General features: G+C 37.3%; 1 protein-coding gene across 4 annotated transcripts in view; it reads left to right on the plus strand.

The window, feature by feature from the left end:
* The window catches only part of CIT (citron rho-interacting serine/threonine kinase), a 74,694-nt gene that overhangs the window by 40,315 nt on the left and 16,848 nt on the right, over positions 1 to 17,531 (plus strand). For 3 of the 4 annotated variants that reach the window (XM_030024246.2, XM_030024244.2, XM_030024245.2), the window contains exons 22-31: positions 736 to 910; positions 2,355 to 2,552; positions 4,755 to 4,808; positions 12,655 to 12,852; positions 13,323 to 13,516; positions 14,026 to 14,161; positions 14,578 to 14,682; positions 16,100 to 16,240; positions 16,439 to 16,546; positions 17,247 to 17,409. In XM_030024246.2, coding sequence (XP_029880106.1) covers positions 736 to 910; positions 2,355 to 2,552; positions 4,755 to 4,808; positions 12,655 to 12,852; positions 13,323 to 13,516; positions 14,026 to 14,161; positions 14,578 to 14,682; positions 16,100 to 16,240; positions 16,439 to 16,546; positions 17,247 to 17,409 — 1,472 coding nt within the window. The remainder of the gene's footprint in view (positions 1 to 735; positions 911 to 2,354; positions 2,553 to 4,754; positions 4,809 to 12,654; positions 12,853 to 13,322; positions 13,517 to 14,025; positions 14,162 to 14,577; positions 14,683 to 16,099; positions 16,241 to 16,438; positions 16,547 to 17,246; positions 17,410 to 17,531) is intronic. The other variant, XM_041125831.1, reaches the window with a different exon arrangement.

The raw sequence follows: 17,531 nt of genomic DNA on the forward strand, positions 1-17,531 counted from the left end.
TGCATGATAAAATGATTCCAGGAGTCATAAATAACGTATGAAGATCTTTTTTTCCTTTTTTTTTTTTTTTTTTTATGAGGGTATCCATTTCAAATTCTTATGGTAATAATTAATCGTTGCCAGCTCTCAAAATTCTTATGAGCACAAGTAATTATTTTTGTTCGCTTTGTAGATTAAGAGTTTGATCATAGACAAAAAAGCTTCGCTTCAATGTGGGTCAAGTTCTAGGTCCATTACAACTTAAAAAAAAAAAGGGCAACAAAACAACCCACAACACAATACCCCCCCCCCCCCCCCCCCCCCAAACCCTAAACCATAGGATTTCTCTTATCTCATGGAAATATATTGTGTGAAAGCAACTTTTCTTAGAATTTATTTTTCCTGTATAGAAAAACATGTTACAAGGAATTGGTGAAATGAGAAGAATGAACTGTAGCTTAAATATTGTTGTAGATTACCGTGTACAAGACTAATTCTTCTGTGCAACTTGCAAACATGGAATTTTAGTGCTCTGGGCATATGTTGATGAATACAGTAGTACATGGATCTTTTGCAGACAGGAATAAAGAGTTGACTTTCTTTTTTTTTTTTCAGTTGGGGTTTAGAATTTAAGCTATGAACTTAACTATTCTACTTAACGGGAAACTTGTAGTATATTCTTCCTTACTTCACCCCAGTGAAAGGACGTATGTTAAGGACATTCTGGGCTTGTCACTTGTGCTTTTCTCCTGTCAGGAAAGCCCAGGAGGAGATGATTTCAGAGCTCAGGCAACAGAAGTTCTACTTGGAAACACAAGCTGGAAAGTTAGAGGCCCAGAATCGAAAATTAGAAGAACAATTGGAAAAGATGAGTCACCAAGATCACACTGACAAGAACCGCCTGCTGGAGTTAGAGACTAGGCTGCGAGAGGTGAAAACTTGGGTTTAATCCCTCCAAAGAAACTTACTTGAATGTACCCCATTTTAAGTATTATAGTGAGAACTAGAATTAAGTTGGTTTAGCTTTGTGTGTCATAAAAAATGGTATTTTAGTTTGGTCTAGCAGTACTTTTTTTCCTCTAGGAGTAAAAAAAAAAAAAAAAAAAAAAAAAAAAAAAAAAAAATCTTATTAGAAGAAGATAAAAGTAAGTATGTAAATATTAAGGACTTGTCATTCTTAGAATTAACTGAATCTGATCTTTTAGATCATCTTGCTTTCTCAGAATTGTATTTATGTTTTTTTTGTACAATATCCTTATAATGTTGTCCAGCTAGGGTGGTTATGGGGTAGAGAATAAAAGCTTAGCTATGTACAATGACCAGCTTAACCGTAGCCTTAGAGTCTACAGAATAGAAAGCAAAGGACACAACAGAATTGCTATAAGAAAACAGGAGACCTGTTGCTTCATGCACATTTTTCAGAAGTTTTCTGGAAAGGAAACCTAACAGTAATATGAAAATATGCATTTTTAAAGATTTGTGAGCTGTGCTTCATTTTTAGTTTTGTATCAACTAGTTTGGATCCACTTCAAATCTTCTTTTACCTTCTCCAGTCTCACTCAACTAATTTTCAGCTAAGACTGAAATCTTGCCTTTAGCTAAGAGGGTTGGACGACCAACACATGTCCTTGTTTGACCGGAAGTTGGTTGGGACCAGTGTAAGATTTCTGGCAGGCTTGTCGCGCATCTACAGCACAACAGACAGATTCACTTGGGATAGCAGACAGCCTGAAGAAGGTGCTAAGGTTTGGAATTGATTTTGAGCACTGAGATCTGTTCTGCTGCTTGTTCATTTCTTATCCATTTCTGGAAATGACATGTTTATCCCTGAGTATGCCTCAAGAAAACCTTCAACAGAAGCCATTCAAATAAACCTAGAGCCAGATGATCTGGCTGGTTTCTTTAAAAAGAATCTGAAGGGAAAATGAAATATGAAAGTCAATTGCAAAATGTATGTAATATTTACATACACGTAAATATTAGTATTGATGTTTATGCCTAAAGTTTCTCAAGTAAAGATTCTTAAAGATTCTCAATTTCAGTGAAGACAGTTCATCACAAACTACTTCAACTTTTATGGTTTTTGTATGAACATTTGTTATGTGATAGTTGAGTCACAGCTGGAACTATTCTTGTGCCCTTGTTGTTTCAAAATGTCAGGTTGCTTTTAACCTTTTTCAAAGCAAACCAGTAGCTTTTAGGTAGTAGACAAAGCTGTGTCCTTGACTTCTCAGTGACTCAAGCAATCTGTCCAGATGTGATTTTTGGGATAGACATGGCAATGGCATCTTAAAGTGAGGTCTGAAATGAGATTACATTGCCTATATTTTCTTTGTTAGTAACTTATATTTGGATGCTACTTTTTCTTTTGTCAGGTTGGTCTAGAGCATGAAGAACAAAAGCTGGAACTCAAAAGGCAGTTGACAGAATTGCAGCTGACACTCCAGGAACGGGAATCTCAAATTACTGGGCTGCAGGCTGCACGGACAGCCCTGGAGAATCAGCTCCGCGAAGCCAAAACTGAACTAGAGGAGACTACAGCTGAGGCAGAGGAAGAGATTCAAGCTCTCACGGTGAGCCCTAAAATTTGTACTACGAGCTATATATACAGATAGAATTATGTAGGTGCATGTTTCATAAAGAGGTTAAAATGAATTTATACTATTTGATTTTTAATTTTCAGAAGAGGATATGAATTATGCCTTGTGTTGATAGAGGCAGGAATGGCTAAAATGTCAAATTTTGTCTGTCTTATTATCTTTAACCATATGAATCCTTCCTAGTAGTGGTTCATTGCTGCCAAAACTGATTGATTGTTTGTAAGAGCATTATTACTTTTCTGATGAGATGAAAGTTGCATATGAAATTGTTATTGTTAGGAGTTTTACTCAGTGATTTACTTATTTAAATAATACCTCATGAGTTTGAAATCATAAATGTTTTGATTATTTTTTCTTTTTTCTATCAGTTACCCTGCTTTGAGGATACTTATGCAGGAGAAAAAAACCCCAAACAACAAACTCCTAGGAAAATAGTGTTGTTAGCTCATAATTTTATTCCAATGCTTATTCCATTAAAAATTGTCACATGTGTCTTGCAGTCTCTGGTGAGGTGTGTGAATGATATAAAGGAAAAAAACGTTCAATTCCTGCCCCCAGTAAATGGAATTCTGAATTATATGCTGCTGGTTGCTGTCCTTTGAGTACAAAAAGATGCTTTCAAACTGCTTGATTCTAAGAAATATTTCCTTCCTAAAAGATTTCCAGGGCTGTGGGGGGAGAGAGTGGAGAAGTATATGACCTGCTATCAGGTAACCCCCACTGAGCAGCAGTCTTTAATGACCTTCAAATCCAGTTATTTTGAAGTGTTGAAAATGGGCATCCTCTTGCTCCAGTGGCATTTGATCGAAGAACTGTTCCGAATATTTCTGCCATTGCTATTTTTTGGAAGGGATGGTGGGCTCAGCTGAGATAGATGCTTGTATTATGTTGATGCTTTGGGTAGATGAATGGGAGAACTGTTCACTCAAGAGTTGTTCTAAAGTGGGTACATGCTGGAAAAGTACAGTAACAATATCAAGACTTAAGAATAACTGAATAGAACATGGCATCAGTTTCTTTTTTGCTCAAAACTGAGGCGGTCCCCTCCCAGCTGAAAGCTTTGCATAACAACTAATATTGCTGCCAGTGGGATGGTGATGTGCTTAATATCTTTACCCTACACCACCAGTGAAACAGATGAATTTTTATGACCTGTGTTTACTCAGTTATTGCTTCAGTTAATTTGGCAAAATGGTAGTGCTTTTGGACCAGCTGTTGTAAGATAGTCCAGTTTGGTGGGCTTGGGAGTATTTCTGTTATGTGGGTTTTTTAATATACCACTTTTGTTTTTCACATTGCCTGTTGTGGTAAGATAGCTTTTTAGCTCTCATATTTGACTTCTGCTGAACAGTTTTTTCCTGTTTAGTCTCTTGGCTCTAAGGAAAATGTTCTGAATGAAGAAAGGTGGCTGGATGTGCTAGTGCACTAACCTTTCATTTGTTAAGTTTTCAGATAGCATATGACATTAGACACTTGTTAAATCAGTTTGATGAATTTTGAGAGAGGCCATGAGGCTGAAACAAGAACTTTTGCTTTGTCATGCTTTGCTTGTAAATTAGGAGGTAAAATGGTGCATGCAATACTGAACTCTTTAAAATAAGTTTTTGCACTTTTCCATACTTTGGATGCTGTCTTCCAAAGAATTGATTATTATGTTTCATCACTGCTTTTTAGAGAGGCTCAGGATTAAATGGTACTTTATGGTAGGATTCAGGTAGATTGGCAGAGCTGTTTGGGATAGCTTGCATAATACTTCATTATAGTTTTTCTTTGCAAGCATTAAATTGTATGCAGTATTTATTTTATATGAAATACCAATCCGGATATGGAAGTAAAACCAACTCAAATTTAAATGTCAAGAATGTACAAACTTAATATGGAATCAACATGTCTTCTGATGACCATTTCAGATGGAACCTTTTACATAATTCAGTTCTCGAGTTTGTACATTTTTCTAAAGTAGTTCAGAATTGGGAGCATAAGTATATTTTGATTAAGTAGGATGTGACTTTTGCTAATCAGCTCTTTGCCACTACAGAGTGCTTTCATAGCCTGCAGCATCTGCCTTCCAAACTTTGCTTGCTGGTAGATTGTTCTGCAGTTTGTTTAGCAACAGCTGTTGGATTCGAATTCTAATGTATGAAAAATTGATGATTAACTTCTTACCTCCTTTAGGCACATAGAGATGAAATCCAGCGTAAATTTGAAGCCCTTCGTAATAGCTGCACAGTGAGTATTAAATACAGATCATTGAATTATTTTGAAATTAAGGATGAGGAAACAAACAATTTACTTATTTAATCCTTGATGACACTAGTTCTTAATGTGGACTTCTGGCTTCAAGGTGTTAGCAGGAGCTAGACCGATTGGATTTGATTTCTTTTAGGTTTCAGGTAAACCTCAACTTTGAGGTTTTAGTCTGATCATGAAATTGACGCTACTCTTCTTTTTGGAGAAGAAAGTAAATTAAAATATCTCATTGCAGTGCAGCTAATAAGAATGGTGTAGCAGCTGCAAAAAATTATTGTAGGTGAGGATCTTTTCTGCTCACAAGAAGAAAAGATCTACCTGTCCAAATCCTGAGCTGCATTGTAGATCTAGGCCAGAGTGGAAGAGCCTTCATGCTACTCTGGGTTTTAAGGAGGACTTCAACACTGTTTGAAGAGGCAAGAAATGTTATGGTTCCAAGTAATACATTGACATGTAGTCATCTGTTCAAAGAGCAGAGAGGACTCTAGGATCTTAATTTGCACCTTCTACTGCTTGAGATCTTTTGCCATGTTTTTAGATTCATTTCATCAGTCCAGGACAGATGTCCAAGGGTTTGTCTGTCAATAAGGATTCTTGCAGATTAACACTATCTTCAAACTTGTTTATGATGGTTGATGGAGACCATCTGTCTTCCAATGACATGAATTACAAAAGTGTTGAATAAGGACCACAGTCCTCTGGATCAGCATTGATTGCCAATCATTCTAGGCTTTTTCTCTTTACCCCACCCTGTAAACAGGGCTTAATTGCTGGTTTTTAAATCGTGATTTTTTTCCCTACTTCCAGTGATTTCCTCAAACTTAATTTTTCATGCTGTAGGACTGAGTGTCTAACGTGCAAGTTTTCATCTTTCAAAAATATCTTTTCAGGATGAGAGTTATTCTGTTTTCCTCAGTTGCTCTTTAGCATTAAGCAAGGGGATTCTTCTAGTCTGTTCTTAGAATATACTGATACGAAGAAATGAGGAAGTAGAACTTAGCAAAGTGTGTTAACCTCTGTCTAAAAGAAATTCTGCACAAGAAACTTTACTTTTTGTTCCCTTCTTCATTTACTTAGATTGATCCTCTAGCTCCATATGTGCTATCATTTCTCTTGCATCCACAGCTAATCTTCTTTTGTTCTGTCTTGCCCTTCATACAGAACGACAGCTTTCTATGAAAATGCTTATGTGGTCTTGATGCAGGCAAAAACCAGTTGCGGAAAATTTGTAGCTTCTTTTCACTGCATGGTAGGCTCCCTTTCAGAGGTTGTAACTCATTATCTAGTAACACTTAGGCTCTGTAAGTGTGAACGATCTCCATCAGTGAAGACTGACCCCTAACATTTCAAGAATGTTGAGAGCTTCAAAGGTTCTGCATAAAAGGATTTCTAAAAGTGTTGTGCATTGTAAGGCCCTTCAGTGGGATGAGTGGGATCAGACATCCTCATCAATAAGAAATCAATTAAATAGTTCCTAAATGAATAATACATGCTCATCATACATTCTCTTTCCAGCCCAAGAGAATGCATGTATAATTTAATTGACCATGGATAGAAACTTTCTTGTTCTGTGTTATGAGTAGTTCTAGCTGTCCATCCTGTCTACTGGGGAGCACTGAGAGAAAATACAGGACAATCTTCTATTGACAGTGAGGGAGCAGGGAATGTTTATTACAGTGCCTTCACCACATGTTTCAACCTCATTTTTATCTGATTGTGACCAGTATGATGCAGGCTTTGCTTTTTGGTGACCATGTGATTCTACTTGAAGGCGATTAGAATGTATACTCCTTTTAAAATAACACTTCAAGGGAATAGTTGTAATATGCTGCTACTTACGCAGCATGATAATGAGTGGGTTTATTCTTTTAGTAAGTTTTCAAAAGATATCCTTTTTAAGCTGAAACAAACTCCTTGAACTAGTCTGGCAAACTTTGGTATGGAATCATTTTTTATTTAATCTTATTGAGAAGCCTGAAACAGCATAAGAATTATGAAAATACGATTAGATAGGGAAAAAAAATTTTGAAAGATTGAATTACTTCAGTACTTTCATAGTATTCAAAAGATATGGTATTTCTCCTGTTTCTCTAGCTTCACAAAGGTCACAGCTTCCGACTGTAGAGAAGGCTTACACCTCAAATGTGTGTCTGCTTTCCTTGTACCCTCGCTGCACTCTTGTTCTTCCTTTTGCTGAGGTCTCTGACCATGTAGATGTTTTTCAGGTTCTCCTATTTGTTCATTTTAAATTTGCTGTGTTTTGGGGTGCATACATAGAGACCATTGCTATGTTGTTGGTCGTAATTTCTGCCTTGTTTGTGAATCTCTATTTAGTTGCTCTGATAGCTCTGCGTTGTTTCATCTTGTGAACATCTCTCTCACTATTGGGGGTCAAAAAGAAAATGCTAGCATTTGCTTTCTCTGTCTCTCAGTTGTGCAAGAAATAATAGGATACATAATTACAATAAAAATTGTAAACTGTAGTACCTGCTGTACACACACACACACACAGATGCATGCGGGCACACGCATAATCTTCTCACAATGATAGCTCATCCAGCAAATCTGTTGAGGGAGAAGGACTAGTTCCCTACATTTAAAGAATTATTCTGTCAAAAATATGGTCCATTTGAGTGTTAAAAGTATTTTCCAGGCAATCAGAAAAAGATCTAGAAATAAAAGGCATTTTCTTAAATAGGAAAATCTACGTATTTGTCAATTGTTTCCAACTGCTTCTTAATTATGGCTTGTTGTTGGATCATTGACACATTTTAAGTTAAAAATACAACCACATTGTCTAAATAGTAGTAGAATTGTTTAAAAAAGAAAACATTTAGTAAGCCGGCCGTAAAGTCTATAAATATTTAGAAGAAAAGAATCCTATGAAGCGTTTACACTCAGCTTAGTAAAATACTATTGCTATTCCAGGGAAGCAGCATCTGAATCTTCTTGTTTTTTTCAGGTACAGGCTGTTGCTTTTACTTTAGCAAGGAGAATGGCATTTCTTAATACTAATTGGATATTGCATTTCCATTTATTCAAGATTTCTCCAATAAAACAAGGTTTATCTTCCCTCCTTGAGGTTCTTTTGTCATCATCTCGTGTTCCTATCTTAAGTATTAACAGGCTTGATTGTGCACTTGTCTATGAGATTGGATATTGAGGCATTAAATCTGCAAGCCTGTTAGGCACATGTATAATTTTAGTTATGCATAAAGTTCTCCTGACTTTGGTCTAACATCCTGATTCTACATTGGCTCATTGAGTTGGCATACAAGAATAATCTGTGTTCTTGAGAACTTCCAAAATTATGTCTAAAGATGTTATATACTCTGACGCCAAGTCATGTTTCAGAGTAAAGGGATCTTGCCCACTGTAACAAGGCTAATACCCAGGCAAAAACTTTTATATGGCTTTGTTAAATTTGTAAAAAAAAAATTAAAAAAAAAAAAAATTGGCTGTTGAGTGGGAGGGATTATCCCCGATTCTCATTTCATAGAAGATGTGATGGCAGATGCCAGTTACGGACAGAAATGGAGCTTTGTAGTTTTTGTAGCCTGACAAAAAGTCAGAGACTTCTAGGGTGTTGACGAGGTGTTGCTGTGAAAGAGGTTAATGGGACCTTCACTGTGGACGATGGCATCATCACCATTTGAGGACGAGTTTCATGGTTGGTAGAGGCAGCTCGTCTTCTGGGAACTGGGATAGAGCAGTACAGGAGACTGTATGTTTTAATAATGGGTTGGTGTGGGAAGAAGAGGAATGCAGACTGTGCAATGTCCTACTACTCTGCAGCTACTAACGAGAGCAATGTACCTCAAGCTAAGCCATGATGAGTTTTTGGAGACTGAGATCTCTGTGTAAGGTATGTTTCATGTCACAGATGTTGCCTGACTATGGAAAGGGGAAGAAAGTGAGGAGTTCATTGTTATATATCGATCAAACAGGTAGAGATATAAGACTAGTATCTCTCTGCAGCTGTGTTCATTAAGAGGCTTGGTATTCTGCTCCATTACAATGCTTGGTATCTCTCTGCTAGAAAAGCTTTGTCTGTCGGATCCAAATGTGAATAGGTTAAGACGAAGCGAGTCTGATGCCTGCTCTTGCTTCCTCCTCACAATAACTTGGGGCTGAGAGATACCTTTTTCTTTTTTCCTATTTACTTCTGACAGCTAGCTTTCTAGTAAAGATTAGTGGGGGTGGGGAGGAGTAGAAATGGATAGAATAAAACTATGCGCTAGTCTGGAAGTTCTGAATTAAGGGTGTACAAAAAATTGCATTAAATTCCAAATAACATGCTGCTGATAGCATCCTGTAACAGTTAACCTTGCTGTCTCCTAGCATTTTCCTGCATGTTTGTTGGTGGCATCTGAGAACCGAGACGTCTTCATGAAGGAATAAGGTTATGGAGAAGTTAGCAAGCTGCAGTTAGTAGTATTCTAAAACTGCTTCCTTTTCTCCTTTCCCTCATTATTTTGCCTGTGGTTTTGATAGGTGGAGCATATGGATTAAATTTTATACATTGTGTCTGATATGCAAACCTAATCATCATGGCCCGGAGTGGCTTGTTGCTATGATATTTAATTCATGATCCATGCCTGGAGAAGTTTGTAGGGCCAGGCATAATAGCTGTGAATCTGTGCAGTCTCACAATGGAGAAACACTTTGCTTTTCTGAAACCATGCAGTGGGGAGGGAATTGTGCTGAATGTGGTCACTTTTGCTGAAGAGCTGTTACGCTTGGGTTACTCTGTAATATTTAAAAATGAGATACAGTCTTCTGTATCAGTATAAAGATAAGTTGTGCGCTTAGATGTGGTATGTTGTGAACAATCTGCCAAGATTAGCATGGTGTGGTTAGATTATATCTCTTTTATGGATTAGTTGTGATGAAGATGTGCATAGATTGAAGACAAAATTTCAGTTGCTCTGTGAGTGATGATACAGTGGCACAGATACAGTGGCTGCCTAGATTGTCTAGAATTGCTTTTCCAAGCTTTCAAGTGTTTGGTTGTTTTATAAACTTTAAATTTGAAGATTTTTGTAATTATATTATGGGTTTCTAAAGGATAAAATAGTGTTTTCTTACAGACTTTCCTTTAATATACTTCAAATTTAACTCCAGAATAGCTCAGGATTGGTTGGTTGGTTGATTTGGGTTTTTTTGCCTGGGGATTTCCTTAACTGAAAAGAAAAATACCTAAAGCTATTGACTCTTTTCAGGTACAGGATTCTGGCATAGGTTGTATGTATGTATGTATGCCGAAGACAGCATTTCCTATTAAATGTGGTTTTTTGATCTGTGTTTTCTTTCTTCTTGGTTCCCAGGACAGGCATTTATATCACACCATGCCCCATTTTCCTGTGTCAGTATTACCCATGACTATTTGGGCTTTATAGTATTTGTAAACTCTGTAAGCCTGTTGGGTTATACGTAGCTGGAGGTAGCTTTTAAAAATTGGATTTGTTAACAAATTTCCCCTTTCCCCGCGAAAAAAGGAAAATTGTACTGAGAAGAACAAATTTTCTCTCTTTAAAAAAAATTAAAATCTATCAATCGCTATAGATTACATTATATAGGTTATAATATATTTGGAATTTAAGCCAAGCCATTTTGAAATTGTCAATAAATATACTGTTAGGAAAATATTCAAGAAAGGAGATCGTGTCACTTCTTCTGGAACCTTTCTTTCTTAACTGCTTTGTAACTTGTCTTAAGTTTTCCAGAAATATCCTACTAGATAAAATGTAACAGTGAGATATAAAATGGTCTGGTTTCATTTTAGTTATATTCAGGGAAAGAAGTCAAAATCTCAGAACATAGAATAAAGGTGAATGGGAGCTTAACTTCTAGCCCTTAAGGGATAAAATCAACTTGAAATACAGCCAGTTTTAAAAAAATTAAGTAGTTTGGCACACTAACTTTGCATGTCACCTTATCCATTTTGTGTTTCCCCCATCTCTGCTTTCTTGTATTTCAAAACTAGTTTAATAATTTTTATAGAAAGTACTTGTATTAATATATAAAATACATGTGGAATAAACCATGGATGTATAAAATATCTTAAAACTGCCTAGATAGGTGGTGTGGTTAAACATAAAAATAAGAACAAGTAGAAGAAAAAGAGATACAATCTTATCTGGCAGTTCATAGAAATCTCAGATGTTACTTGTAAGAATGGTAGGTAAAACACTGTAAAAACAAGTGTTCTTTTGTTCCTTTTTGTTTGTATAAATACATTTCTGAGTTCCTATCCTTACAGCAACATAGACACTAACACATCCTTATGACACAGCCTGCGTTCTTTGAGAACTTGATGTATGCAATCCAGAATAAAATGTATATTTTGAATAGGGCAGTAAGAGTGCTCAAGAAACAACCACGTGATCAGATTTTCATTAGAAATGTTGTGTTTTAAAGTATGAATCATTTTGATTTGACCCTGAACATATGGGTAGCAGGAACTCCCCTTCACCCAGCAGGGAGTAATGTCAGTTGGTCTTTTTCTGCTGACAGTTTAAAAATCAAATACTGTTAATTTAGATCTAGGAGAGGCATGGTAAAAGGCTGCCAATATATGCGTTACATATTCTTCAAAAAGAGATGGTTGTCATCTTTCCAGATAGCTGAGAAGAGCTGTATGCTCTATGCTCTACTGCTTTAGATATTTAAGTCCTTGGCTTGTGTAGGAAATTGGAACATTTAAATTTGAATGTGTGGCCAACTGTGCTCTGGGATTTTAATTTTTTGTGTTTAATGAAGTATCTTATTGACTTTTCTTTGACATCTAGGCAAAAAATGCCTTTAGAACATATTTGTAAGAGTTGAATGTGAATTGCATAGAGTTTACCAGTTTCTGAAATTCTTTTTATTAAGCTGATTTCAAGATTATACTGAGGTTTCTTTCTCTTCTGTTGTGATGACATTGTTTTTGAGTTAGGAGGAGCTACAGGTATTCATCCATCCAGTGTTCATGGCCTTTCATTCATAAAAATCAAATAGGACTGTGAAAATGGCCCACCGTTGTTCATATTTTTCTTTAAATTGAAGGGGAATGTGGTTTAAAGTGTATAGTATAATGCTATTCTGCTTAAACAAATGGATACTTCCACTTCATTAAAGGCAAGGCTATTGTCCTTGCTGAGTTTTTGCTTTTCACTGATTTTTCTGTTAGTCTGTTGCATTGCCACACTTTTTTCTTTCTTCATATATCCTGTGCTGCCATCTGTAATGCTGTTACTTTGATAGAATATATTTTTAAAATTTTTTCTGCTTTTCCTGGTTACATACAGTGTTACATATAGTAATATAAGCAATTGCTGGGGAGATTCATCAGATTGTGCTGCCTCCATTGCACCTCTTCTTCAGTTTTCTTAAATATCACGCTTCGAAAGCCTCTCTGAGAGGTATTAGCCTCATTTCATGTAATGGGAAACAGAGGCAAAAAAAGGTAAAGTGCTTTGGCAAAGGCACACCATAGGTCAGCAGCAGATCTGAGAATACAGCAACAACTCCTGACTCCCAATCTGGTGCTTTAGATGTGACAGTTCTCTCTCAAATAATAATTGCTGTGCAGCATATTTATACTCTAAATCAAATTTTAAAAACTCAAGCTATTTTCTGTAAGAAACAAAACTCTATTCCTAATCAAAGTACACTGCAGTGGATAAAGTCTACCATTGCAATATTGCTTTTGTTTACATTTGAAAAAAAATTAAAAGCCAGGTTCTCTCCTTGCTTGGCAATAAATGGTTCTTTGAGAGGAGAACACTTTTTCAAAAGACTGTACTCACTGACATGTAATTTAATTTGTTTTTCTTTCTAGGTGATTACGGATTTGGAAGAGCAGCTGAACCAGCTCAGTGAAGACAATGCAGAACTGAACAATCAGAATTTCTTCCTGTCCAAACAACTTGATGAGGCCTCAGGGGCCAGTGATGAGGTTGTCCAGTTGCGAAGTGAAGTGGATCATCTCCGTCGAGAGATCACTGAGAGAGAGATGCAGCTTACCAGTCAGAAACAAGTAAGGCTTTATAAGTCTGGATCACAATCTCTTCATGATAGCTAGCTAATTATCTGAAAGGCAAAAAATTCTTTTAAATCTGGAAACCTATAAGAAATGAATATGCTTCCAGGGCAATGGCGTTTAAGCCTTCCTTCCCAGAGCAGTTGAGTGAATGGAAATTTTTGGTATTTCCTATTGTATTTTTATGCAATTTTATTTAGAAATTTTGCACTCTGAAGATACTGTAATTTAGAATTATTCATTTTAATTTTGTGACCCTGGAAATTTCAAAATTTTCATAATGAGATAGAACTGACATTAATGGCAATCGCAAGTGAAGGTATGGAAGCCTTGAAATAAATGGGTTGTGACTTACCAGCTTATGTTTGCTGCCAATTTGCATGTACTGTAATTTAAATGGTAAGGCTGAAGCTTAAAGTGCACGCTTGATGTGGGATGTGAGAATTGATAGGAGGATTTATTTTTAGACTATGGAGGCCTTGAAGACAACATGTACAATGCTGGAAGAGCAAGTAATGGACTTGGAGGCCCTGAATGATGAACTCTTGGAGAAAGAGCGTCAGTGGGAAGCATGGAGAAGTGTTCTAGGGGATGAGAAGTCCCAGTTTGAATGTCGAGTTAGAGAGTTGCAGAGGATGCTGGATACTGAGAAACAGAGCAGGTCTCTCTCCCCTCCTCCCCCTTTTATTACCTTTTGTAAAAATGCTTTATAGAAGCTAGTACAAAAACTATATTTAGAATAGGATATGGGAGTTGGAACTAAATATAAAATCTTGTGAGGTAGTTCTAAAAATGGTTTATTAGTTAATAGTCATTCACCAGCGATATTGTTCCTTTTGTTCCTTTGCAAGTGAGCAATTCGTGGGGAGTGGTATTTATCATTGTAATTTATGAAATGTCTTGATTTATTATCTTCTACTTTATTATATGGAAAAATAGCCTTTGCTCCTAACTGTTCCTGTGGGGTCTTGAGATTTTCAGGCTGTAGTTCTAGCAGGGGCAGGAACAGGGTTATATAATATAAAAGTGTTGCAGCAAACAGTCTGGCTTTATAAAGTAACATCCTGAATTTGAGGCAACCCCTTGAAAGAGTTATTGATGCCACTGCATGCTAGGAAGAGGTCAAGCCCGGAAAGGAGTTAGGTAACATTATCTTCCATTTTAATACAGAGTGAGAGCAGATCAGCGTATTACTGAATCTCGCCAGGTGGTAGAACTAGCTGTCAAAGAACACAAGGCAGAGATTCTAGCCCTCCAGCAAGCACTGAAGGAACAAAAACTCAAAGCTGAGAGCCTTTCTGATAAGGTAAGTAACTTTCAACCCTAGACTTTCATAATTAGATGAGATACTTTCTAGAGATTTTGCTTGTAGAAATGTGGTCTTGAGCAGCTTTTTCAAAGTGTTAGAGCAAATTAAAAAGACTGGAGGTCATAGAATAGAATTCTATCTTCAAGCCAAAAACCTTGGATTTCCTTTTGAAATGGACTAAAGCAGAAAACAGCCTATTGATGCCTGGAGTGAAGTCCTTCAATAACTTGATATCTGCATTTGAGCAATGGCGTACCAAAATGTTGTTTGGTTGGTTTCCGCCTTACAGTAAGTGAAGGATAATTGTGTCATTTTTCTTTAGTGTGTGCTTGGTGAAGTTGGATTTTAAGATTGTGGAACGCTGTATTTATTAGTGTTCAATGTTATTCTGACCATCTATCCCACCTGCCTAGCTCAATGACCTGGAGAAGAAGCATGCTATGTTGGAGATGAATGCACGCAGTTTACAACAGAAGCTTGAGACAGAAAGGGAGCTCAAGCAGAGACTTCTGGAGGAGGTAACCTTCAAAGTTCATGTTATAACTTCAGAAGAAGGTTCCACATCTTGAGGGGGGGAGGTTGTGTGAATAGCAGTGTTACACATCCATCCTTCTTCTGTATAACTAGGGAGATTAAAAATGTTGGGGGGGTTGTTTTTCTTAAAACTTTGCAAAGTGTGCGGCTATGTTAGGGAGCAGTGAAAGTGAACTGCTCCTCAAGGGAAGGTGAGCTGGGAGCCAGGGGTGACAGCAAGTCAAGCAAGGACAGAGACCTTGCAGCCAGTGAGCAGAGTCTCACAGTACCTGAACAAGAAGAGCAGAGCAGGTTTGGTGAAGGTAATCAAGTTCTGCCAGCGGCCCAGTGATCATTACAGAAGCCTGTAGTGATGAGGCACATCCTAGGTTAGGTCTGCAAGGCAAGGTCCATGCTCAGGCACAGCATTCTTACAACACAGCTCTGACCAGACCAAGTGCAAGGACTGTAGCTTAAAAACAGCCCTAAAGCCAATGTGCTGAGGGTGCATGGGTGGAGGCCACAGGTGAGGCTTCCCACAGCTCTTTTTTCATGATGTAGCTTGGTTCACAGAAGTCTGACCTAAGGTTACACACCTGCACCATATCAGTGAGACATTGAATGCTGGCAGCCAGACCTGGGTAATGGGGGAAGAGGTTGCAGGGGAGGATTTCAGGGGAGGGGTGGTTACAGGCAATTAGACTGGGCAAAGTAGAGCCTTTTGGTGCACTTGGGGTACAGACAAGTTATCCCAGAGTTGAGAATTTCATTATGCATCACAGTGAAAGATTTCTGGCTCTTACTTCATAACATATGAGCTTTAATGGTTTTCATATTCAGGGACTTTCTCAACAAGAAAGTATAAAACCTGAAAGAATTAGGATTAGTTTGTCATATGCCCTTTTCTGTTGTTAGTTGGAGACAAAGATTTAAACAATTGGACATAATTTTCCTTATCTCATATGACTATAGAGGAAGGAGTTTATCCTGGTGTATAAGAAAGATGATTTTTTTTTTTTTTTTTTTTAATTACAAAGTACTGAGGTGGCTTCTGGTGATTGTATAGAGAGCTTGAGAAAATGACATCAGGAAATTCTTCATGTATGTGCAGTCTTATTAATAATTACAAGATTTTAAATGCTTAAAATAGTAAATAACTTGAACATGCATTTGAAAGAAATGGTGTTGCTACAGATTAATATAAATACACTACATAGAAATGCTTGTTTAGTCATGATGCGTTCTGAAAGGAGGGAAAACTTCTAGAATATTGTAATTTTCCAGCTTTTAAAGAATTGTCTGTTTACTTTTAAATTCTGAAATGATGCTTATTTTACAAGGAGTGATAACATTTAATAGCTTTTATTTAAAAACAAGCAAACAAAACCACCAAAACACTGACCTTTGTTTTCCTGTTAACAGCAGGCAAAGCTGCAGCAGCAAATGGATCTGCAAAAGAATCACATCTTCCGCCTAACTCAAGGTCTGCAAGAGGCTCTAGATCGAGCAGATCTTCTGAAGACTGAAAGAAGTGACCTGGAATATCAGCTGGAAAACATTCAGGTGGGAGTGAGGAAACAGCAGGCAGGACTCTGTGCTCCCCATTCTAAAACCCCACTCCTTGTGGGGTTTTAGGATGTCATCTACTGTTTCTGTGTGACACGTTCCTTATACTATTTTTTTAGCTCTGTTCTGCTATTGAGTTATCTGTTTGTTTCTTCTATTAAGATGAAATTTCTTATATGTGTGTGTGGTTCACAGGTTCTCTATTCCCACGAAAAAGTGAAAATGGAGGGTACTATTTCTCAGCAAACCAAACTCATTGATTTCCTGCAGGCAAAGATGGACCAACCAGCGAAAAAGAAAAAGGTGGGTGAAAAAGGTTTGAGAGGCATGGAATTAAATGATGGTTTTGTGATTAGTTATGTGCTGTGTATTCATAATATTCTGTTTTATCTTTCTTTGTGTAACGCAAATGTGTCCTCATTTAAGAGCATTCTGAGCTGCTGAACACAAACTTTACTAGGCAGAATGTGTTCTTTGTGGCTTTTCCATTATTTTGTTATTCCTAGAATGCTTAGGTTACAACCCTGTAGCTACGCCTCAGTGAGGCTGTAGGAATACAGAACTTTAACCGCGCTTTTTCTTTTTAATGGTAAGCATGTATGTGTATATGAACATATTGTGTATCTAGAGTGGTTGTCTTGTAGTTACAGCATAGGATTGATTAGTCAGGTGATGTGACTTCTGTCACATCTTTGTCATAAGCCGTTCTTTCATTTTGAATTAAGTAATTTAATTTTAATCACGTATTTTGAGATCCTCTGTTTAGATGCTTTCGGAAACTCAAGGTGTGAGTACTATAACAGGTAATGTACGTCCCTCTTTAAATTAATCCATATCTCAACATTTTCTCTCCAGTGCCAATATGAACTAAAAATCCATCCTTACACATATCAGAATTACCATTAGGCCCTCTGGCCGGACTGCCAGTAGCTAGTTTCACTTTGCCTAGTTTAAGCCATCTCTTACTAGGAGTTAGGAGTTGTCTGTGTGTTTCTGTTGCTAGGGCCTGTTTAGTCGGCGGAAAGAGGACCCTTCTTTACCCACACAGGTTCCCCTGCAATACAATGAGCTGAAAGTGGCACTGGAGAAGGAGAAGGCTCGTTCTGCTGAGCTGGAGGAGGCTCTACAGAAAACACGCATTGAACTCAGATCTGCTCGTGAAGAAGGTAGGGGTTAACAGAAAAGGTGAATCTGGAAGGAGACACACGTTTTTGGTCTGAAAACGTGCCTTTAATTGTGTGCCACTATAGCAGTAACATATGTTGTTAATTCTTACCTACTGCTGTGA

Source organism: Aquila chrysaetos, chromosome 9 (assembly GCF_900496995.4).
Source record: "Aquila chrysaetos chrysaetos chromosome 9, bAquChr1.4, whole genome shotgun sequence".
NCBI classification, from domain to species: domain Eukaryota; kingdom Metazoa; phylum Chordata; class Aves; order Accipitriformes; family Accipitridae; genus Aquila; species Aquila chrysaetos.